Source organism: Schizosaccharomyces cryophilus (assembly GCF_000004155.1).
Source record: "Schizosaccharomyces cryophilus OY26 unplaced genomic scaffold supercont4.5, whole genome shotgun sequence".
Taxonomy (NCBI): Eukaryota; Fungi; Ascomycota; class Schizosaccharomycetes; order Schizosaccharomycetales; family Schizosaccharomycetaceae; genus Schizosaccharomyces; species Schizosaccharomyces cryophilus.
The window spans coordinates 639546-660550 of record NW_013185628.1 but is presented as its reverse complement, the minus strand read 5'-3'; the positions used below and the strand labels follow the sequence as shown (position 1 = coordinate 660550).

General features: G+C 37.8%; 9 protein-coding genes across 9 annotated transcripts; 6 read left to right on the top strand and 3 right to left on the bottom strand.

Moving 5' to 3' along the window:
* The first annotated feature begins 21 nt into the window (after window positions 1-21).
* On the top strand, window positions 22-1599 carry SPOG_00597 (autophagy associated protein kinase activator Atg17). Its single transcript, XM_013168772.1, has one exon. It carries the CDS (start codon window positions 188-190, stop codon window positions 1412-1414), a length of 1227 nt encoding a protein of 408 aa, XP_013024226.1. The 5' UTR covers window positions 22-187; the 3' UTR covers window positions 1415-1599.
* Window positions 1544-3395, bottom strand: SPOG_00598 (atypical/RIO/RIO1 protein kinase). The gene is made up of 3 exons (XM_013168773.1): window positions 3182-3395; window positions 2916-3074; window positions 1544-2858 (listed from the first exon to the last, which is right to left on the bottom strand). Exons 1-3 carry the CDS (start codon window positions 3312-3314, stop codon window positions 1648-1650), a joined length of 1503 nt encoding a protein of 500 aa, XP_013024227.1. The 5' UTR covers window positions 3315-3395; the 3' UTR covers window positions 1544-1647.
* A 432-nt stretch (window positions 3396-3827) lies between these two features.
* On the top strand, window positions 3828-7667 carry SPOG_00599 (mitotic cohesin complex subunit Psm3). The gene is made up of 2 exons (XM_013168774.1): window positions 3828-3856; window positions 3898-7667. Exons 1-2 carry the CDS (start codon window positions 3842-3844, stop codon window positions 7468-7470), a joined length of 3588 nt encoding a protein of 1195 aa, XP_013024228.1. The 5' UTR covers window positions 3828-3841; the 3' UTR covers window positions 7471-7667.
* A 155-nt stretch (window positions 7668-7822) lies between these two features.
* Window positions 7823-10019, top strand: SPOG_00600 (Ino80 complex HMG box protein Nht1). Its single transcript, XM_013168775.1, has 3 exons — window positions 7823-7951; window positions 8003-8211; window positions 8259-10019. The coding sequence occupies exons 1-3, from the start codon at window positions 7906-7908 to the stop codon at window positions 8943-8945; spliced, it is 942 nt and encodes a 313-aa protein (XP_013024229.1). The 5' UTR covers window positions 7823-7905; the 3' UTR covers window positions 8946-10019.
* Window positions 9116-11059, bottom strand: SPOG_00601 (RNA-binding protein Vip1). The gene has a single exon (XM_013168776.1). It carries the CDS (start codon window positions 11024-11026, stop codon window positions 10259-10261), a length of 768 nt encoding a protein of 255 aa, XP_013024230.1. The 5' UTR covers window positions 11027-11059; the 3' UTR covers window positions 9116-10258.
* A 771-nt stretch (window positions 11060-11830) lies between these two features.
* On the top strand, window positions 11831-14133 carry SPOG_00602 (ubiquitin conjugating enzyme Ubc6). The gene is made up of 3 exons (XM_013168777.1): window positions 11831-11872; window positions 11911-12049; window positions 12110-14133. Exons 1-3 carry the CDS (start codon window positions 11846-11848, stop codon window positions 12628-12630), a joined length of 687 nt encoding a protein of 228 aa, XP_013024231.1. The 5' UTR covers window positions 11831-11845; the 3' UTR covers window positions 12631-14133.
* On the bottom strand, window positions 12789-14014 carry SPOG_00603 (RCC domain-containing protein Ats1). Its single transcript, XM_013168778.1, has one exon. The coding sequence runs from the start codon at window positions 13966-13968 to the stop codon at window positions 12898-12900; it is 1071 nt and encodes a 356-aa protein (XP_013024232.1). The 5' UTR covers window positions 13969-14014; the 3' UTR covers window positions 12789-12897.
* Window positions 14134-14152: 19 nt separating the features above from the next.
* On the top strand, window positions 14153-16518 carry SPOG_00604 (CTP synthase Cts1). Its single transcript, XM_013168779.1, has 2 exons — window positions 14153-15517; window positions 15719-16518. The coding sequence occupies exons 1-2, from the start codon at window positions 14254-14256 to the stop codon at window positions 16255-16257; spliced, it is 1803 nt and encodes a 600-aa protein (XP_013024233.1). The 5' UTR covers window positions 14153-14253; the 3' UTR covers window positions 16258-16518.
* Window positions 16519-16762: 244 nt separating this feature from the next.
* Window positions 16763-20668, top strand: SPOG_00605 (ATP-dependent RNA helicase Prp22). The gene is made up of 2 exons (XM_013168780.1): window positions 16763-16928; window positions 16996-20668. Exons 1-2 carry the CDS (start codon window positions 16856-16858, stop codon window positions 20433-20435), a joined length of 3513 nt encoding a protein of 1170 aa, XP_013024234.1. The 5' UTR covers window positions 16763-16855; the 3' UTR covers window positions 20436-20668.
* The last annotated feature ends 337 nt before the right edge of the window (window positions 20669-21005 follow it).

The following is a 21005-nucleotide window of genomic DNA, read 5'->3' as shown; positions in this document are numbered from 1 at the left end:
CAACGAATTCATTCTACCATTTCCACACTCTCAAACATTGTGCTTCAAGTTATTGTAATTGACGAATTTTGAGGTCATATAACAATAAATATTAATCATTTAAGATTCTATATACCAGTTTTATCGTTTAAAAGGGCAATTGAGTGATTTCTTAGAAGGAGTATACAAAAGCCGCTTAAGTGCGGTGATGGACTTGTTGAAGCAATGGACCGAGCAAGCTAAGGTGGCCCTTACAGAAGCTCGTCAACTTTGTGGAGACGCTCATGAATACAATGAAGATGCAAAAAACTGCCTGAAAAACTCTGTTAAACAGCATCAACAACTAAGCGAACTAGCTAAACTAACAGCTTCTCAATGTGCCAGACTGGACTCTTCCACTTCCTTAATAAAACAACTTTTAAATCTTGTTCAAAATCATCCAACATTTGGACAATTAAATGATCTTCATGACCGCTTAGAACTATCGTTGAAAAGGCTTCGAGAATGCGTTTTGGATCCCGCTTTAGGAAGTGAGTATCCCAATCTTTATTCGTTTGTCGATGACGCATCCCTGGAAGATTTGAAGACAAGACTTCGAAGAGTCACAGACGGTGTATGGAATGCGTATGAAAAGCTCTCTGGATTGTTGGAAGAAGACATATGTGAACAATACCACATCCGGCTTGGAGCTATCTCTTTAGACTTCTTACCTCCTGTGAACAATGATATAGCGGAAACTTTGGCTGAATTGCTTCTTCAGGTAGCTCAACATTACGACCAATGTTCTGAGGCTTTGACAATTTATTCCGGTCTTTCAGATGTTGAGAAGAAGGAATTGATTGAGATTTTGCGATATGATTCAAATCATGTTCCTTCTGTGCTGAGGGATCTTCGAACTGGCCTTGAAGAAACAAAGACTTATCATTCTACCGTTCTTAGATACAAGCAAAACGTGGATGCTAGCACGAAGAAACTTGAACAACTTGCAGAAGAGTTAAATAAAAATCAACTTACCAATCGGCGTCATGAAGCAGCGCATGAGCTTATGAGTGCTCACACCGGGTTGGAGATACCCCAGTTAGCCCAAGAGCTGATACAACTAGAAAGACACTATACGCAATTTGCAAAATCCTATTATGCTCTCCTTCAAGAAATACATAGACGACAAGCTTACGAAAAGAGGGTACGCTCTGTAGTTGACAGTCTGGTATATAAGCTAGAACAAGAGCAGCAGACTGAAACGAAGGCTCGTATCGACTTTTGTACACAGTACGGTGATTATTTGCCGCAAACATTATGGAATGCGGTTACAGACCCACCTTTGCATTTTGAGATTATAGAGCATCAGTATACTGAGCTACCAAATGTAAAATCTCTTGTCGACAGAAAAGCAAAAAGAGATAAAGGCCAGCAACAAAACTCAACAAAGAGATAATGAAACGAGAAATAATGATGATCCCTTCTACAATTCTTCACTTTTGATTTCCTTTTTATGTCAAAGCTATATAGATAAGTTACGATGATTACTATAATTCTATTCTTATGAGAAATTCAATGAACAAATACCCAAATGAAATTTTTATGTATTATTATATCCTCTATCCATTATCCAAAATAAACCCTCCAAAAAATAAACGTAAAAAAAAATAAAAAGAATAAACATCTGGCTTATTTTTTACGACCTCCCTGTTTTATTTTACGCTTTTTCTCATACTTTGAGACCTTCGTTTTCCTTTTCTCAGCTTTCTCTTCTTTTACTTTTTGTTTACGAGCGCGTTTTTCCTCTGCACTTTCTTTTTCACGGCCACTCTTATCTTTCCTGACAGAATCATTGTCATCATCCAAATCAGAGGCGTCTGACTCTTCATCCTCTGTCACCGAAACAGAGTCATTGCTGGGATGAGGGTCATTCACATTTTCCGCATCGCTTTCCTTTGAACCAGTATTCAGTAAGTGTCGGTATACTAAGCTTCCTGCTTTTCCCTCCTCCACCATTTGAGTATCACGATCAATATCGTAAACTTCTTCCAGCGTTCGTGGTACGTACGTTTTCAGAAATTCTTCTTCGTGGTCATCATCAGGATCGTGGTCTCCCTCTCGAAGTTCTTCCAAACGGTTTTTCATATCTTGTTTCTCAACGCTACCTTTTTCCGTGACAAAACTAAATAGCCTTGGTAAGGACAAACAGTTTACGTCAAATCGCTTGAAGAATGTGGTAATGTTTAGTATATCCATTCTCAAAAATTCTAAACTTCGAGGGTGATCATGCTCAACGGATTGAGAAACATCAATTAAATAGATTTTTCCTTTGTGATAAAGCATATTATATTCTGACAAATCCGCATGGACAAGATGGCAAACTTGGTACATCGTACGCATATATCTAGCAACCATTCCATAGAGTTTTGTTGCCTCCTCTGCTGTGACATCCACATCTTTCAATTTTGGATAAGGCCAACCTTTCTTGTCACCTAAAAAGGACATGACCAAGACATGGTGCTTTAATAATAATGGCTCAGGAGAAGGGATACCTGCCGAAAACACTCGCTTCAGATTTCTGATTTCTTTTTCTGCCCAAACCCTAACCATTTTTCTTGGATTCCTCTTATTATAGCCATGGCGAAAACGAAATTCACCAGATACATAACGATCCCTGTCTTTAAATACAAGAATCGATGTTTTGAAAATTTTGATAGCAAGATGTTTTCCTTCTTCATTCATAGCATGATAAACATTTGCCTCTTTACCAGTACTAATACAGCCATTAATTTCCGAAATTGTTCCGTTATTAATCAACTTTAACAGAATCATTCGTGTTCGAGGATCTAAAACTTGCTCAGATGTAGCTCTGTCACTTTTATCTTTTGTGCTAGCTTTTTCTTTTTCATGTTAGTAAAAAATCCGAATAAACTCATGCCGATCGTCCTTTAACTTACCACTTCCGTCAAATTGGTCCTTTACATTCATGTGATCCATGTAACGGCTTAGGGTTGAAACACGATCCTGTCCCTTTGCTATTTTGGCTCTACTATTTGGCTGTGTAGACGCTTGTAATCCTGTTGAAGCAGAACCAGCAGCCTCAAAGGAAGCATAGTCTATGAGTTAGCAAATATTCTTTAAGTATGACAAAGTAAGCTGTAGATCAAAGTTGACCGACGCAAAGTAAAACTTGTTTCTTCACATAAAACAGAAAAGTGCATACCGGAGGAAGCTAATGTCCAGTCAATCTCGTCGAGATTTTCATACTGTTCGTTCTCTGAACCCTCACTATAATCCTCATATTGCTCTTCATCCTTTGCAGAATCTAGATAGGATGCTTCTCCTTTTTCTGTCATTATTTTTCCAGCTAACTACTAGAAGTATATGAGTATTAAGGAGAGGAATTATGATTTTACACTAATTTGCTGTAGAAAAGCTTGAATTGCTCTTACTAGAATAAAATCCTATTAAACTATTACTTTTAGCGACAGAATTCGTTAAGCGAACGTTTATTTTCCCTTGGGCGACAAAGTGTTTACTTTTATTTGTTTTACTTTTTACTTCTCAATATTTGAGTAACTTTTTTAGAAACATTCTATTTTTAAGTTGAATAAAATAGAAATCACCTTTGGTGCTATGCTGATTGTTTAGAACTATTTGAGTACCCACGGTTTGTTCGCTGTTTGGTATATTTCGTAAATGTCATAGTAGTAACTATCAATAAAGTCTTTCTTTAATTCTTTAATATATAATATGTATAATTGCAAACGAAAATGGTACATAGAACAATGTTAGTTGATCTTGTTCTTTGGTTGCTACTTATTGGTACATACGCGACGCGAGTCTGGTATGCTTCATTTGTCCAAAGCCAACAACAAAATCTATGCATATAAAAAAGGTTAGTATTGAAACGGATTGATCATAGTTAACGAATTTTAGCTTATTATTCAAGGGTTTAAGTCTTACAAAGATTATACTGTTATAGAACCAGTCAGTCCTCATCACAATGTGATCGTGGGAAGGAATGGTTCAGGAAAAAGTAACTTCTTTGCTGCTATTCGCTTTGTCCTGGGCGATGATTACACGCATTTATCACGTGAAGAAAGGCAAGCTCTCTTACATGAAGGTCCTGGTTCAGCTGTAATGAGCGCGTATGTTGAGGTTACATTCGAAAATTCTGATAATCGCTTTCCCACTGGGAAAGGTGAAGTTGTTTTACGTCGAACCATTGGTCTTAAAAAGGATGAATACTCCTTGGATAGGAAAACAGTGAACAAAAATGAAGTAATTAATCTTTTAGAGTCTGCTGGATTTTCGCGTTCGAACCCATACTATATTGTTCCCCAAGGTCGAGTAACTTCACTTACGAACGCCAAAGATTCTGAGCGTTTGGAACTTCTTAAAGAAGTTGCAGGAACGCAGATTTACGAAAGTAGACGCGCCGAATCCAACAAGATTATGACAGAGACGGTCCTCAAATCTGAGAAAATTGACGAATTATTAGAGTATATTGAAGAAAGATTACATGAACTTGAAGAAGAAAAGAATGAACTCGCTGTTTATCATAAAAAAGACAATGAACGGAGGTGTTTGGAATATGCGATTTATTCTCGGGAACATGATGAAATCAATGCCGTCTTGGATGCTCTAGAACAAGATCGCACTAGCACGCTTCAAAAAAATGAGATAGACTCTGGAGCGTTTATTGAGAGAGAGACGCGTATCGAGCAAATCAAAGGTGAAATCACCGAACTAAAGAATTCTGTCAATTTGCTTCGGCTCGAAAAACAACAGAATGACGAAGATTACACAAACCTTATCAAGTCTAAAGCAGCTGTGGATTTGCAATTTCAGCAATTGCTGCGTCAAATTGAATTTTCTAAAGAGGATGAGACTTCAAAGGTTGAAATGCTTCAGTCGTTGGAATCTGAAATCCATGATAAAGAATCAGAATTGACGAACATTATCCCTCAGTACAATGAAATTATTTCTCAAGTTGATCTCTTAAATCAACAGATACTATCTTTACAAAACCAGCGAAGAACCATTCTAGACAAACAATCAAGAATATCCCAGTTTGCTACAAGAGAAGAACGCGATATTTGGATAAAGGCCCAAATAGAAGAGATTTCTTCAAGTATCAAGACCCAAAATCAACGGATTCAAGAATTAAATATTGAATTAGAGAATGTTTCTGCAGCATTGGATGCGAAAGCTTTTCGTAAACAAGAGATTCAATCAGCACTTTCGTCTAGAGGCGAACTTACCGCTGGAGCAATGGCTAAGGTTTCTTCAATTAACGAACAAAAAGAGAATCTAATTGATAGACGAAAAGAACTCTGGAGGGAAGAGGCTAAGCTAAAATCCATGACTGAAAGTATCAAAGACGATCTTTCACAATCTGAAAAAAGCATGAGTACGACCATGGATAGAAACACTAGTAATGGTTTAAAGTCTGTTAAGGAAATTGCAGAACGCTTAAAACTGACTGGTTGCTATGGTCCCTTATGCGATCTTTTTAGCGTTGATAACCGGTTTAAAACAGCTGTGGAAGCAACCGCAGGAAATAGTTTGTTCCATGTTGTCGTTGATTCGGACTCTACAGCCGATCAGATTTTACAGGTAATGTATAAACAAAATGCTGGAAGAGTCACATTCATGCCTTTAAATAGGCTTCATCCAAGACCAGTAAGTTATCCTGACGCCAGTGATGCTTTACCTTTGCTTAATTTTCTTGAGTACGACACAAAATATCAACCCGCTTTTCAACAAGTATTCTCTAAGACTATTGTATGTCCTTCTATTGAGGTTGCATCACAGTATGCTAGATCACATCAACTGAACGGAATAACTTTAAGTGGTGACCGTTCTGACAAGAAAGGTGCCTTATCTGGTGGTTATCGTGATTATAAAAACTCTCGTTTAGATGCCCTTAAAAATGTCAAAAAATATCAGAAACGACTTGTTGATATTCAAACGAATCTTGAAAGAGTCACTACTCAAATCGATTCAGTTGATCAAGAAATAACTATTTGCTTAAATGAGTTGCAAAAAGCAGAGTTTGAATTCAAGCAGCTGGAACGTGATCATGCTCCCCTTAATTTAGAACAAGTGTCTATAACGCAAGAGGAAGCAGAAGTTCAAGGCTCTCATCGTAGAAAGGTTCATGATCTACATTTGGCAAAATTAGAACTCCAAACCTCAGAGCAGCAATTGAAAGATTTTGAAGAAGAACTTCAGTCAGACATGGTAGAAATGGATCCTAGGGATATGAAAAGACTTAAACATTTGGAAACTCAAATTGAGCAATTGTCTGTTGATTACAATGATATAAATACTAAACGAGTCGAAATTGAGTCCCAAAAGGTTAATCTTGAATATCAGTTGAATACGAATCTTTATTTAAGACGTGATCCCCTGAAGGTACAACTCGGTATGGATAATCTTGTTGATGAATCCGAACTCTCCAGTGTTAAGAAAACTCTCGAAAAACACGAGGCAAAGCTTCATAAACTTGAAGATGCATCTCAAAAACTTGAAAATCAAATCCAAAACCTGGTTAATGACTTGCAAGCCGAGGAGAAGGAACAGGAGACATTGGAAGAATTACAGCATGAAGCAGCAGCAAAAATAGAACACGAGTCGAAAGTAAATGAGAGAAATGCTGCTAAAAGGAGCCTTTTACTTGCTCGTAAGAAGGAATGTAACGAAAATATTAAGTCACTTGGTGTTTTACCCGAAGAAGCTTTCGTTAAATACGTTTCCACTAGTTCAAATGCTATAGTAAAAAAATTACACAAGGTTAATGAGGCTTTGAAAGAATATGGAAGCGTTAATAAGAAGGCATATGAGCAATACAACAACTTTACAAAACAGCGTGATTCCCTAATTGCTAGAAGAGAAGAGTTAAGAAGGTCTCAGGATTCTATTAATGAGCTTACAATGGTACTAGATCAGCGAAAAGATGAAGCCATAGAGCGCACTTTCAAGCAGGTAGCAAAGAACTTTTCTGAAATTTTTGAAAAGCTCGTTCCTGCTGGACGCGGTGAATTGGTTATGAATAAACGAAGCGAACTCAGTCAGAGTTCTGAACAAGAAAATACAATGGACATCGATAACCAAGCAGCTCAGAAAAGTTCAATCGATAATTATACAGGCGTTGGTATCCGTGTATCCTTTAATAGTAAAGATGATGAACAGCTAAGCATTCATCAACTCAGTGGAGGTCAAAAGTCTCTGTGTGCTTTAGCTTTAATTTTTGCGATTCAGCGATGTGATCCTGCACCTTTTAATATTCTCGACGAATGTGATGCAAATTTAGATGCTCAATACCGGTCTGCATTGGCGTCTATGGTAAAGGAAATGTCTAAAACAAGCCAATTTATATGCACAACTTTCCGACCTGAAATGGTTAAAGCTGCTGACACGTTTTATGGTGTTATGTTCAATCATAAGGTTTCAACAGTCGAAACAATTTCCAAAGATGAAGCTATGAAGTTTGTTGAAGGATAAAGGATTGTTATTATGCTCCGTTAACTTGTTAACTTAACTTATTTTATACATAAATTGATGACGCTCTAATGTTTACTCTTGAGTAATTTTCATTTGCAAGAGTTGGGTCTCCTACTTTAAACTATTAATATAAATGATTTATTTAAGGTAATACGTATATATGAGTTTAATTTACTTTTTATAATATGGTTTATAAGATATATCGTCTGTAGATCCTCATTTTTTTAAGTACTAAGCTTGAACATTTTCAAACTGGAACTGGAATTCAAATAAATTATTCATAGATAGTAGATTTCTAATATCTATGAATATAAGTTTTATATTTTCTTAACTCCTTTTTTTGTGGAATCTTCCAAAGTCAAAGTCACTAAGTCACTCTCAGTTAAGGTGGCCAGCGACTTACCTTCTGTACAAGTAAACAAGAATTGTGGACTAATGAGCACAAATAGTCCCTATCCAGCAGCTGTATCAAAGTCTGAAGGTGAGGAAAGACTCATGAAAATGTAGAGGCAGTATTTCTAACAGAATTTAGAGATTAAGTACCGACAAAAATGCAAGGATTTAAAGGCTAGAATATTACAAGTACAGACGGGAAATGAGTATCTATTAAAAAAATATGATTATATTAGACGAGCGGTTCGACGCGCAAGACTAGAGCGAGCTTTCTTGATGGAACAGTTGGAAAAGCAATCTCAAGAAAAGGCTGATCAGCTTGGTCAGCAATCTCGACAATCTCCTCCGGTAATAAAAAACTATTTGATTAAGCTAATTTTTACTAACTTCTGTAGCCACCTCCTGAAGGAATAAAGATAAAAATATCCACCAAAGGTACTCAACCACAAAGCAAGAAACGAAAGTCCCCTTCCACTAAATCAGAGACTTCGAAGAATCCAAAAAACGTTGCTGAAATCCAAGAGGACCAACAAATTGCAAATGAGAAGTCAGAGGAAACAACGAGCATCGGAGCTGGTACAAACACAGAGAAGGATGCTGCATCATTGGGTGCGCTGAAAAGTAGTGAACGAGAGGAAGGTCCAATAATAAATGCAGATGCTCAAAACACCACACAGAAAGCCAATGCTGCGATACCCAGAGTTACAAATTATATGGCTTTTACCTATTTTTCCTCTCAAGAGAAAGTGAAATTAAAAGAGGAAGGTAGTGCATTGAAGGGAACAGGATTAAAAAAAATGCTTGAAGATTCTTGGAATGCTTTGACAGATGAAGAAAAGAAAAAATACTTTGATGGTGCCGCTGAAGCAAAGGCTAAAAAAGAACCTAAACGAAAAAAGACAACAAGAGCAACCCCAAAACCAGAAGTAAAAGAAGAAGTTGGTGTTGATGAGCCTGCCGTTACCGAATATAGTCAACCCAATCAAGGAATAAGTGATGAACCCATAGCGACGAATGCTCCAGAAGTTGTGCGTACCGGTGGATTTACAGTCGTCAACCCTTCACCGAAGGTAGAAAAGTAGCTTCTTACTTTCTATTTCGTTAAAAAATACAATTTGAACTTACAGGTTACTCTCGGCTGATTATCTCATCTTAAGAATCAAATGTTTTACCGAACTTTGTTCAAAGTGTGTCTAAAATAATTTTCACTAATTTTTACTTTAATAATTTTCTTTTTGTTAAGCATATTTATGAGGGTGAATTCCGTTCTTTTTCTTTTTATCGATTTTGAGTTTTTCTAGCAAAACCTTCCTATTAAAGTACTTGGAAGGCTTGAAATAGGCTATTCATAGGATCCTAAGAACATGAAATATACAAAATCAAAGTTGAACGTTTTCTTATATAGAGTTGCAACGTTTTGTCAGAGACTGTTCAGTGAAAAGCGACGATGACAGGTGAAAAAATAATTTAGTGCTATGATCCTCTATTCAGACTGGTTTTTGGGAGTGCCGTATATCCTCTGAATACTTGTTTGTTTTACTTTCTCAAGAAACAAACATGACATAAACGTTGATGAATAGAATAATGACTTTTCATTTAGGCATTACACCTTCAATAATGAAGGCTTAATAAAGTACGAGCAATAATATGTGACAAAGTGAATTATATGGCTAGGACAGAGATATATAAGAAGGTAACAGGTTGGATCTAATAGCTCACCAAAATACCTGAATTTTAATAACTGAATCGCTTCGACGGTAAACCTGAAAGATGCAGTTAGATAGGAAGAAAACGTATAGAAAGGTTTATTTTCTTACTTATCCTGATATGAAAGCTCAATGGGTGTTGATTGATGATCAAGCCAGGAACGGTCGGATCAACGAAAAGGAGGATTAACAATCTTTGTTTTTTTTTATAAAGTTTCCTTTGAGTAAGACATTAAGTTGCATGTAAAATGTACAACCTCTGATCATTCAATTCGGTTTTCTAAAGAAGGCATCTGAGTCATTAAATCTGAGGTTGTTGAGGACCCTGGAATCGTTAATCGGTTGGAAAAGCAATAAATATTTACTGTAGATTTTGAGTTCGACTATGATTATATGTTTACGCAAAACCTATGCTTTGAGACTAAATTTAACAAATTAATTCATCTTAACATGTAAAAGAAATCTTCTTTGTACTAACAGAACATCAAGTTTATATATTAAATTCTCTTTTCAATATATCACAGGTATTCATAATCATTAAATATTAATTTCGAAAGGCCTTCACCAAGATCGAAATACCATATTCTCAATATGTCTGAACGTGAAGCCACGTATCCCATAACGTAAAGATCAAAAAGCCAAGATAATTAGAAGAACAAGATATTTTGGTTTGATCTTGTTTCTACAGCTTACTCGGAAGGCTTAGTGTCTACGGAGGGATCGGTAGGAGCGGCAGGTGTAGCTTCAGTATGCCCGGTAGTAGCATTTTGAGCATGGCTCTTGGAGTCAGCAAGTTTGCGAGCTTGACTGTGAATTCCAAACAACTGGCTTTTACCAGAGCCGTAAGCACTAGAAACCTTTTGACCAGCTGATGTGCCGGCAGCAGTTTCATAAGCTTTATTGAAATAGTTGCCGACTAGAGAAGTAGTACGGTTAAAGGTATCACTGATAGAGAGCTTGTTATCAACTTCATTAGCTTTCTCACTGACGTGGTAGCGCTCATTCATGGAACGAACACTAGACAACGCGCTTTCAAGAACACCTTTGAATCTGGACGAAACACCAAGGCTTTGATCTAATTGTATACCTTTCTCCAAAGTAACATCGCTCAGATGGTATCCACGACTTAAAAGTTCAGAAATAATCGCAGAACGAGGCTTATCTTCTTGGCTAGTAGCTTGATCTCCACCAGCACCACCCTTGTCGAAGACGTTACCAGCGGCAGCTGGGGCGTCGCTACTGCTTATTTGGATTTTGTTTTGTCCTAAGAGGGCATCTTGCAAAAGCAATGCAGTCTTCGTGGCGCTAGGGCGTTCAAATTGGATATTGGCAGTTTGAGTATCTCCTTCTTTGGCAGTTGAGATGCTGGAAACCTTTCCGCAGAAGGAAAAGAAATCGGAGATTTGCTTCTCAGTAACGTCTAAAGAAATATTCTTAACAATAACCTGATTACTCATTGCGTACTATTCGAAATACTTAGTTGGTAAAGGCTGACTACACATGAGGTCGCCATTATAAGCTTGAAATAAATACGTCATAAAGACTTTCTTATATAATTGTATGACTTAATTATGTTTTATTCATCTATAATCTTAAGGATTATAGTAATATGCTTTATAAGGATGACAGTAATATCAGAACATGCTAATTATGATATTAAACAAGCTAACAAATGAATATGCCATGAAACAAGGGAGCTGGAGGGTTTTAATATTCATACTTCTTGTTGTCCTAAGAAGGAATCATTGGTATTGTAAATTGAAGTGTTGCTTACCGGATAGGTATCTTTGAACAGTATGAACTTTCATTCCATTTCATCAAGACAGATAGTTAAAGTGAACACCATGCTTTATGAAGCAGCCAGTTTCATAGCTTTATTTTTAGTAACAATACGTATTTCTTTCTTTGGAACTTGGGATTGTTTACGGGGTGAACTTTTGGGCAGGTTTGTCAGGATGGAGTACATGAAATACATCAAACATAGAAATTGACTCTGGTCTCATGAAATCAACGAATAACGAACTAAGAAAGTAAAAGTAAAGCTCTCCCGCACCGAATTTCAGCCGAGTCTAGAAGGATGAACAGAAACGTTGGATGCTCATCATTGTTCTTGGAAACAGAATAAAGATGTAAAAAAATAATGAAAAAAAAAAGTAAAATAAACAATTTTTCTCTTTAAGTTACTACCAAGAATGAAACAATCTTCATGTTTGTATTTTTGATGGTAATAATTTTGGCGGTGGCTTCTTTCCAATTCCTAACTCATTGAGTCAAAAATGGCATCAAAGGCTGCTTATAAGAGGGTATAGGATCAAGAAAGTAATTCTACTAACATTTTTAGTTAATGAAAGAATATTTAACGCTTCAAAGAAATCCTGTAGAGTATATTGACGCCAGACCAGCACCTGAAAACATTTTAGAATGGCATTATATCGTTACTGGTCCTCCAGACACGCCATATGAGGGTGGTCAATATCATGGTTCGTGCATAAAAGCAAATGCTTTGTCTTTCTTGTTTGCGCTAACATAATGTTATACAGGAACTCTTATATTCCCTTCAGAGTATCCTTTTAAGCCTCCAGCAATACGGATGATTACGCCAAGTGGACGTTTTCAAACAAATACTCGTTTATGTCTGTCGTTTTCTGACTTTCATCCCAAGTCGTGGAATCCTGCATGGATGGTTTCGACGATTCTTGTTGGCCTCGTCTCGTTTATGACCTCCGATGAAATAACTACAGGTGGCATTGTCACGCCCGAATCCACAAGACGAGCCTATGCAAAGGATACTAAGCGGTTTAATTTAATGGATAATCCCAAGTTTGTTGCCGTATTTCCGGAACTTTTAGAGCAGAATCGGCGAGACATAATGGAACAAGCTGCCGCAAAGGCAAAGGTAAATGCCGAATCAGCAACTCAGAATAAAAATCCTAGTGCATCGGAGGCAGATTCGAATGCATCAAGAAGTCAAGAACGAAAATGGTTCAAAAGTCGTTGGGGCATTGCCGTTGTGGTTTTTCTCGCACTAGCATTAGCTCGTTTCCTTGGAACTGACGCTTAAATTATTCTTGCCGTTATCCGAGCTTTCATTGTCATAAGATGTTAACCCTTAATTCTATCTTTTCGTCTTCCATTTTATATTCAAATAGATTTCGTTTCTCTGCTTTTTCATAAATATCTATATAACAATGTAATACACGCTATAAAATGTTTGACGTTCTATCATTAATAAAGGATTTCGTTTTCATTTTATGTGCTGTCCTGCTATACTTTCATCTAGCCTTTAAATTTATCAATGCATCCTCGACTTTGTTTTATTTTAGACTTCCTACTCGTTTTCTGTTGCTATCCATGTCGTTGCATAGCCTGCTGCTACATAAGTGACCGCTCCTGGCAATCTCAAGTTTTTAGCCTGGTAAACATCTTGACGATCTTCATTAAATGCGTTTCCATGTTCGTTCCATCCATAAATATATGCTTCCATTGATTTTGTCTGCACAATATTGTGTTCGCTACCTCCAGCAATCGTTTGCGCGTTATTTTGTACAGTATGTGCTTTTTGAGCACGATCACCTCTGCCGAATGCATAAATTCTTCCATTGGAATCTAGTAAAGACAGTGTAGACCAATTCGAAGATATATCAACAATAAGAGAAGAAAGCTTCGGATTATTATCCTGCCATCGCATGCATTCCTCAGAAAGATTCCAACGATCACCGCCTAGTATACTTACTCGACCCGTTTCTTGGAGGAAGGCAGAAAACTGAAGTCCGCAACATACCTTATGAGCATGCTCTACTTTGGCCAAAAACTGAACTTTGTTGGTCATCTTTGGAACCACTGGTCCTAATTGACCCTTACGTCCGTCTCCACAGCCATAAACGTTACCCTGGTTCGTAACACAGATCCAATGTTTCACACTTGAAGATATGTCTAGTATAATTTCATTTTGATTAAGGTAAGGGATCATAATTTTCGTTAAAGACGACCCCCCAACCTCTCCCTGGCCTAGCTCTCCATGAGGACCAGCACCGCATGTCCAAACAGTTCTTCTGTCTTTTCCCACCAAGACGCTAAATTCCCATCCAGCAGCCACCATGGACCATTGTTTTCTGTTCGCGATTTGAAACTCATGAATATAATCTGACTTCAAAGGTTTCAGGTTGTTGATTAATTCATCTACAATAACGTCGTCAAACGTTTGACAACACTGTAACTTTCTGTTATCTCCACAAGCCCAAAGGTGACCATTTTGATCCAGAATCAGTGTGTGATTTCCTCCGCATGCAATTCTCTTTGGTTGTTCCGGAAAATTCACCTTCTCTGGTTTTGATATATCTTCCTCATGCTTTAATCCTAGCTGATAATTTCCATTAGATCCTAGAGAGTATAACATCATAATTTATCTTTATTCGGTCCATTTACCCAACTTTAGTGGTATGTTGGTGTGGACACCCAATCCAAAGTACTGTTACTTTCTATAAGATTGAGCAACGCTGTCAATTTTGTATTATAAAAAATCTTAAATAATAAAGAAAACGGAACAAAATAATACCAATATTGCTGGGGTTAAAAAAAATAAAGAAAAAAATTTTCACCCTGCCCTCATAAGGACCATGACTGACATTCTTTTTCTCTCCTCCACGTACCACCAACTTTGGAGCAAACAAAAGGGGATATCAAGATGAAATATGTACTAGTATCCGGAGGTGTTATTAGCGGTATTGGAAAAGGTGTGATTGCCTCTTCCACTGGTTTACTGCTAAAAACCTTGGGTTTAAAAGTAACCAGTATTAAAATCGATCCATATATGAACATTGACGCTGGGACCATGTCACCACTGGAACATGGAGAAGTATTTGTTTTAAATGATGGTGGTGAAGTTGATTTGGATTTGGGAAACTATGAGCGTTATTTGAACGTTACTTTGACTAAGGACAACAATATTACTACCGGTAAGGTTTATTCAAAAGTCATTGAGAAAGAACGCCGTGGTGACTATCTTGGCAAAACTGTACAAATCGTCCCCCATGTCACGAATGAAATCCAGGATTGGGTTGAACGTGTTGCTCGTGTACCAGTTGATCAAAGTGGTGAAGAACCAGATGTTTGTATTGTCGAACTCGGTGGTACGGTTGGCGATATTGAATCTGCTGCTTTTGTTGAAGCTATGCGTCAATTTCAGTTCCGTGTTGGACGGGATAATTTCGTGTCTATTCACGTATCCCTTGTTCCTGTTATTAACGGTGAACAAAAAACGAAGCCTACTCAACAAGCGATCAGAGATCTTCGTAGTTTAGGTATTATGCCTGATTTAATTGCCTGCCGCTGCAAGCTACCTCTTGAGGAAAATGTTATTGAAAAGATTTCTCTTTTCTGTCATGTTGGCCCTGAACAGGTTTTGGCTGTCCATGATGTTTCTAGTACCTATCATGTTCCTCAACTTCTTGAAAATAAGTTGTTAGATTTTCTTAAAATTCGCTTCAAGTCGGATCAGATTCCTATCTCTTCTGTAAATGCTGACGCCGGTTCGGTTATGTGGAACTCTTGGAAGCTTCTGACTTCTGGTCATGACCGTCTTTTTCAAAAGGTTAGCATTGTCCTCGTTGGAAAATACACACATCTTAAAGATTCCTATATTTCCGTCATTAAGGCTTTGGAGCACTCTGCTATGCGTTGTGGTCGTAAGCTCGATTTACAATGGGTTGAGGCTTCCCATTTAGAGGCTAGTATGAATCACACTGATCCCCTTAGTTACCACAAGGCTTGGCATTTGGTGTGCTCTGCAAACGGTATCTTGGTTCCCGGTGGGTTTGGTTCTCGTGGTATTGAGGGAATGATTGCTGCTGCTCAGTGGGCACGTGAAAATAACACTCCTTATTTGGGTATCTGTCTCGGTCTTCAAGTTGCCGTAATTGAGTTTGCCCGTCATGTTTGTGAAATTGAGCGTAAGTTACAAATATTGGTATCCCAGGTCCCTCGTTACTGTCTTTTTAGCTGTATTCAGTGAACATGCACCTACTAGAGGTTATTATCATTTCCCCATTGATTTTAACTGTAGACAGGTGCTATATTAAAGTTAGAAAGACAATAAATGGGGAAATAAATGGGATTTATTTTCCTGGGTTCTTTTAACTAACATTTTTTAGATGCTACCTCTGAAGAGTTTGATCCTCAAGCCGATAAGCATGTTATTGTTTACATGCCTGAAATCAATAAAGACAAGTTGGGTGGTACAATGCGATTAGGTTTGCGTCCTACTATCTTCCAGCCTAATAGTGAATGGAGTAAACTCCGTAAGCTTCATAAGAATTCGGAAGAAGTATTGGAGCGTCATCGTCATCGTTATGAGGTTAACCCCAAGTATGTCGAACTCATGGAAGAGAGGGGTCTCACTTTTGTCGGTAAAGATGAAAAAGCTGAGCGTATGGAAATTATTGAGAAGCGCGATCATCCTTACTTCGTAGGTGTGCAATATCACCCTGAATATCTTTCCAAGCCTCTCAAACCATCTACTCCCATTTTCGGGTTGGTTGCCGCTAGCGCTGGTTTACTTGATCAGTTCATTAGTTCTGGTGAATCTGTGGAATGGAGTGATGTTTCTCACTTTAATGCTGATTCGGCTCTTGCTGATTCATCCGAATCTGTAGAGGTTACCAGCCAAGCTACTATTGTTTCTACCGATTAAGTAGTTTAAACCGTATACTTCAATGCTTCTCTAAAATTGGGGATGGATTGGCTCATACATTAATATTGTCTCTCACTTTATATTTTATGATTACTTAAGGTTTTGGTTTTGGTACTTGGTTAACACTTAGGGTTGTTTTAATACACTTGATTTTAACTTTCAACTGGATAATGATGTGTTGCATTGAGTGGACACACAATACTATTTATTTCAAAATTAGAGTTATTGTAAGTTTTATAGAGCATTAAAATATTGTAAAACCTTTGACATCTGTTTTTGTGTTCATTTTTTATTTTGGATATAAAGATGTTATGAGTTCAAGTTTAAATACTTTCATTTTCAAAAGTAAATATTTAAATAACTAAGCTGTAATGCTTCCTTTCAACTTGTTTTGCATCGATTCCAATGATTGCATTTTTCACCCTCAGTATCGTTATTTTAATATTAATTGATATAACGAGTACATCTAATCGTGTCTCCTATTGGAATTCGATACATTTGTACTCTTCTATTTACACATTAGTAACGCCTAAATGTTATACCATTTTCCTTCGTTTTATTAATTCCAATTTTCATCTTTATATATTTAATTGAGGAAATGGATGACTTAGAGGAATTGGAGTACCTGTCTCTGGTTTCAAAGGTTGCCTCTGAAATAAAAAATCATACTGGTATGTTTTTTGCCATTGGCAATTAAAGAATTGGGACATTTTTAAAGAATTATGCTAATATAATTAGGGATTGATGATAAAACTCTTTCTGAATTTGTAATAAACTTGTACGAGCATTCCAAGACTTATGATGAATTTAAGGAAAACGTCCTAGCATCAGGAGGAGAGTTTGCAGAGTCATTTTTACAAAACATCGCTAGATTAATTCGGGAATTACATCCAAAGCTGAAGGCGAAAGCTCAAGATGATATCGTTGATCAAAATAAAATTACAGAGCCTAATTTAACGTCTAAGAGGGATGATGTGGGTCGAAAGCGGGAGTTGTTTCCTGGTCTAAGTATTCCCGATCATAGTAATCTTGAAAAGTCTAATGAAGACAGTGATTTAATGAATGATACGATGAACGAATTAAATCAGCTGGCCAGCTCTTCTCGTTCAAGAAGGCTGGATAACTCTAGGAACAGTTCATACAGAGAAAGATCAAGAAGCCCTCCTCCCTCTTACCGTGGTCGGGATCGATCTCCCACTGACCGGTATATACCTAATCGCCCTCGCGATGGTGGTTCTGCTTCTCGACGTCGAAAAACGAATGCTTATAGCGGGTTCCCCAAACTACATGAAATATACCCTGGTATTGTTTCTAGTATAAAGGATTTTGGTGCTTTTGTAACACTAGACGGCTTTTCCCAAAGAACAGATGGTTTGGTGCATGTATCTAATTTAATGGGTGGCCGACGTGTTGAGCATCCCTCTGATGTTGTATCATATGGACAACCTGTTTTAGTTAAGGTTACCCGGGTAGACGAAGCTAGTAAAAGGATAGGCCTCTCCATGAAAGAGGTTGATCAGGTTACTGGAGAGGATTTAAAGCCGAAAACTGATGACAATGCCGTTTATCGTGGTACTGGGGCTAACTCAGTGGGTTTAAACGGGGACGGGGATCAGAAAAATGGACAGGGATCTGATTTCTTTGATCCCGGTAGGAACAATGGAAGAAAGAGACTGACATCTCCTGAGATTTGGGAACTACAACAGTTGGCTGCTTCAGGAACAATCTCATTATCGAGTATTCCTGGGTTTCAGGAGGATTTTACTACCTTTAATAACCCTGAGTTGAAGCCTGAGGATGATGAAGATGTTGAAATTGAATTACGTGATGAAGAACCTAGATTCCTAGCTGGTCAAACAAAGCTCTCCCTTAAGCTTTCTCCTATAAAAGTTTTAAAAGCGCCTGACGGATCTTTATCTCGAGCTGCAATGCAAGGGCAAGTACTAGCTAGTGACCGTCGAGAAATGCGTCAGAAAGAAACGCGCTTACAAAGCGAAAAAGAACTAGAAAAACAAGACTTATCTTTGGTCTGGAATGATACAATGGCCCGTCCGGAAGATAAGAAATTTGCTCAGGATATACGCAATACAGCTGCTAAACAAATGACTACTCAGGCTCCCAGCTGGCGACAATCTGCAAAGGGTCCTGATATATCATACGGAAAGAAGACGTCTTTAAGTATGAAAGAACAAAGAGAAAACCTCCCTGTCTTTAAACTTCGGAAGGCGTTTTTAGAAGCCGTTTTCAAAAACCAAGTTTTAGTTTTGTTGGGTGAGACAGGCTCCGGTAAAACTACTCAAATCTCCCAATACCTAGCTGAAGAGGGGTATACGGATAATAGGAAAATAGTCGGTTGTACTCAGCCAAGACGTGTTGCTGCTATGTCAGTTGCGAAGCGTGTTGCTGAAGAAGTTGGATGTCGAGTTGGAGAAGAAGTTGGTTATACCATTCGTTTCGAGGATAAGACAAGTAGAATGACTCAAATTAAATACATGACAGATGGTATGCTTCAGCGTGAATGTTTGGTTGATCCACTCTTGAAAAAATATTCTGTTATAATTCTTGATGAAGCACATGAAAGAACGGTTGCTACTGATGTTTTGTTTGGATTGCTAAAACATACGGTAACGAAAAGACCTGATCTGAAGCTAATTGTTACATCTGCCACATTAGACGCAGAACGGTTCTCCTCTTATTTTCATAAATGTCCTATTTTTACAATTCCTGGCCGCTCTTATCCTGTTGAAATTTTATATGCTAAGCAACCAGAAAGTGACTATCTCGATGCAGCACTATTAACCGTAATGCAAATACATTTGACTGAAGGCCCAGGTGATATTTTGGTATTTTTGACAGGACAAGAGGAAATCGATACCAGCTGTGAAATTCTCCATGAAAGAACAAAAATGCTAGGGGACTCTGTACCTGAATTGGTTATTCTACCCGTGTATTCTGCGCTTCCTTCTGAAACACAAAGTCGTATTTTCGAACCTGCTCCTCCAGGAGGAAGAAAGGTAGTTATTGCTACAAATATCGCAGAGACAAGTTTGACAATTGATGGAATTTACTATGTGGTCGATCCTGGTTTTGTAAAGCAAAGTTGTTTTGACCCAAAGTTAGGTATGGATTCTCTTGTAGTTACTCCAATTTCGCAGGCACAAGCTAGACAAAGAAGCGGACGTGCAGGGCGTACAGGACCCGGAAAGTGTTATCGTTTATACACTGAAAATGCTTTCCAGAATGAGATGCTACCTAGTCCGGTTCCTGAGATTCAACGTCAAAATCTTTCTTATACAATCCTTATGCTAAAAGCCATGGGAATTAATGATCTGCTGAACTTTGACTTTATGGATCCACCGCCAGCGCAGACGATGGTTGCGGCTTTGCAGAACTTGTATGCATTATCGGCTCTGGATGACGAAGGATTGTTAACACCGTTGGGTCGCAAAATGGCTGACTTTCCTATGGAGCCACAATTATCAAAGGTTTTGATTACGAGTGTGGAACTGGGATGTTCTGAAGAGCTTTTGACAATTATAGCCATGTTAAGTGTTCCCAATATCTGGAGCCGGCCAAGGGAGAAGCAGCAAGAAGCGGATAAACATCGTGCGCAGTTTTCGAATCCAGAAAGTGATCATTTGACGCTATTGAATGTATATACGGCATGGAAAACTAACAGATGCTCAGACAATTGGTGTTATGAACATTACATTCAAGCGCGAGGGCTTCGGAGAGTAGAAGATGTACGTAAACAAATACTGAGATTGATGGACCGTTATCGTCAGCCGGTAATATCGTGTGGTCGAAATCGGGAATTGATTCTGCGCGCGTTGTGTTCTGGACACTTTACGAATGTAGCCAAGAGAGACTCGCATGAAGGATGCTATAGAACGACAGTGGAGAATGCACAAGTGTATATGCATCCCAGTAGTGTTTTGTTTGGTAAACCAGCTGAGTGGGTAATTTATCATGAGTTAATTCAGACGACGAAGGAGTATATGCATACGGTCAGTACGATTCATCCACGATGGCTTGTGGAGGTGGCACCGACGTTTTTCAAATTTGCGAATCCGAACCAAATATCCAAGTCGAAAAAGGGACAAAAAGTTGTGCCGCTATTTAATCGGTTTGAAAAAGCAGATGAATGGAGACTCTCAAAGCAAAAAAGAGGAAGGTAATGCTATGGGAAAATATTACTTTATCGTATTTAGGTATTTTGAAGCGTTTGATGAAAGGGAAAGTAGAAATATTTTTTATTTTGGAGGTCTCTACAGTCATGGATTTTGGGTTAGAATTCAAAGGTATTTATAAGAATGTAAGAATCAGTGGATGAATTTGTGAATCTAGAGCAAAATAAAAATTTTTAGGAAAAAGTATACAAAAAAATTCATGGTGCGAAAGAACTTTGTTGGGATGAATTGTTTACATATCGTAATTAACATTAAAACATGGGTAGTGAAATGTTAGGTATTAGATTGTGTCTGATTGACCCAACAGTCCTTTTGAATTCCTTTTTTCTTTTTTTCCCATGACTCTGCGATGTATCTTTTTGCGCTCCGCTTGTGCTCTCCAGAAAAAACAAAATAACACCACTACAGAATTAGGGAAATTCATGATGCAAAAGAAGACATGGGACACAAAGAAACGAAGAAAAGAAAAGTTAGAAAACAATAGTAAAACGTTTCCTTTGGAAAAGAAACTATTGACTTTTCCAAATTCAGAAATTTTTTGTTTATTTACTTTTTCTG

What these genes read in the sequence shown, in the direction of transcription:
- SPOG_00602 (XM_013168777.1), top strand. Translation starts at nt 11,846, where the DNA reads ATGGCATCAAAGGCTGCTTATAAGAGG. An exon ending in CAAAGGCTGCTTATAAGAGG is followed by an intron (nt 11,873 to 11,910) that starts GTATAGGATCAA and finishes TAACATTTTTAG; the next exon opens with TTAATGAAAGAATATTTAAC. An exon ending in TGAGGGTGGTCAATATCATG is followed by an intron (nt 12,050 to 12,109) that starts GTTCGTGCATAA and finishes AATGTTATACAG; the next exon opens with GAACTCTTATATTCCCTTCA.
- SPOG_00604 (XM_013168779.1), top strand. Translation starts at nt 14,254, where the DNA reads ATGAAATATGTACTAGTATCCGGAGGTGTTATTAGCGGTATTGGAAAA. An exon ending in TCATGTTTGTGAAATTGAGC is followed by an intron (nt 15,518 to 15,718) that starts GTAAGTTACAAA and finishes AACATTTTTTAG; the next exon opens with ATGCTACCTCTGAAGAGTTT.
- SPOG_00601 (XM_013168776.1), bottom strand. Translation starts at nt 11,026, where the DNA reads ATGAGTAATCAGGTTATTGTTAAGAATATTTCTTTAGACGTTACTGAG.
- SPOG_00598 (XM_013168773.1), bottom strand. Translation starts at nt 3,314, where the DNA reads ATGACAGAAAAAGGAGAAGCATCCTATCTAGATTCTGCAAAGGATGAA. An exon ending in CTGGACATTAGCTTCCTCCG is followed by an intron (nt 3,075 to 3,181) that starts GTATGCACTTTT and finishes GCTAACTCATAG; the next exon opens with ACTATGCTTCCTTTGAGGCT. An exon ending in GGACCAATTTGACGGAAGTG is followed by an intron (nt 2,859 to 2,915) that starts GTAAGTTAAAGG and finishes AACATGAAAAAG; the next exon opens with AAAAAGCTAGCACAAAAGAT.
- SPOG_00605 (XM_013168780.1), top strand. Translation starts at nt 16,856, where the DNA reads ATGGATGACTTAGAGGAATTGGAGTACCTGTCTCTGGTTTCAAAGGTT. An exon ending in TGAAATAAAAAATCATACTG is followed by an intron (nt 16,929 to 16,995) that starts GTATGTTTTTTG and finishes TAATATAATTAG; the next exon opens with GGATTGATGATAAAACTCTT.
- SPOG_00597 (XM_013168772.1), top strand. Translation starts at nt 188, where the DNA reads ATGGACTTGTTGAAGCAATGGACCGAGCAAGCTAAGGTGGCCCTTACA.
- SPOG_00600 (XM_013168775.1), top strand. Translation starts at nt 7,906, where the DNA reads ATGAGCACAAATAGTCCCTATCCAGCAGCTGTATCAAAGTCTGAAG. An exon ending in AGCTGTATCAAAGTCTGAAG is followed by an intron (nt 7,952 to 8,002) that starts GTGAGGAAAGAC and finishes AACAGAATTTAG; the next exon opens with AGATTAAGTACCGACAAAAA. An exon ending in AATCTCGACAATCTCCTCCG is followed by an intron (nt 8,212 to 8,258) that starts GTAATAAAAAAC and finishes TAACTTCTGTAG; the next exon opens with CCACCTCCTGAAGGAATAAA.
- SPOG_00603 (XM_013168778.1), bottom strand. Translation starts at nt 13,968, where the DNA reads ATGATGTTATACTCTCTAGGATCTAATGGAAATTATCAGCTAGGATTA.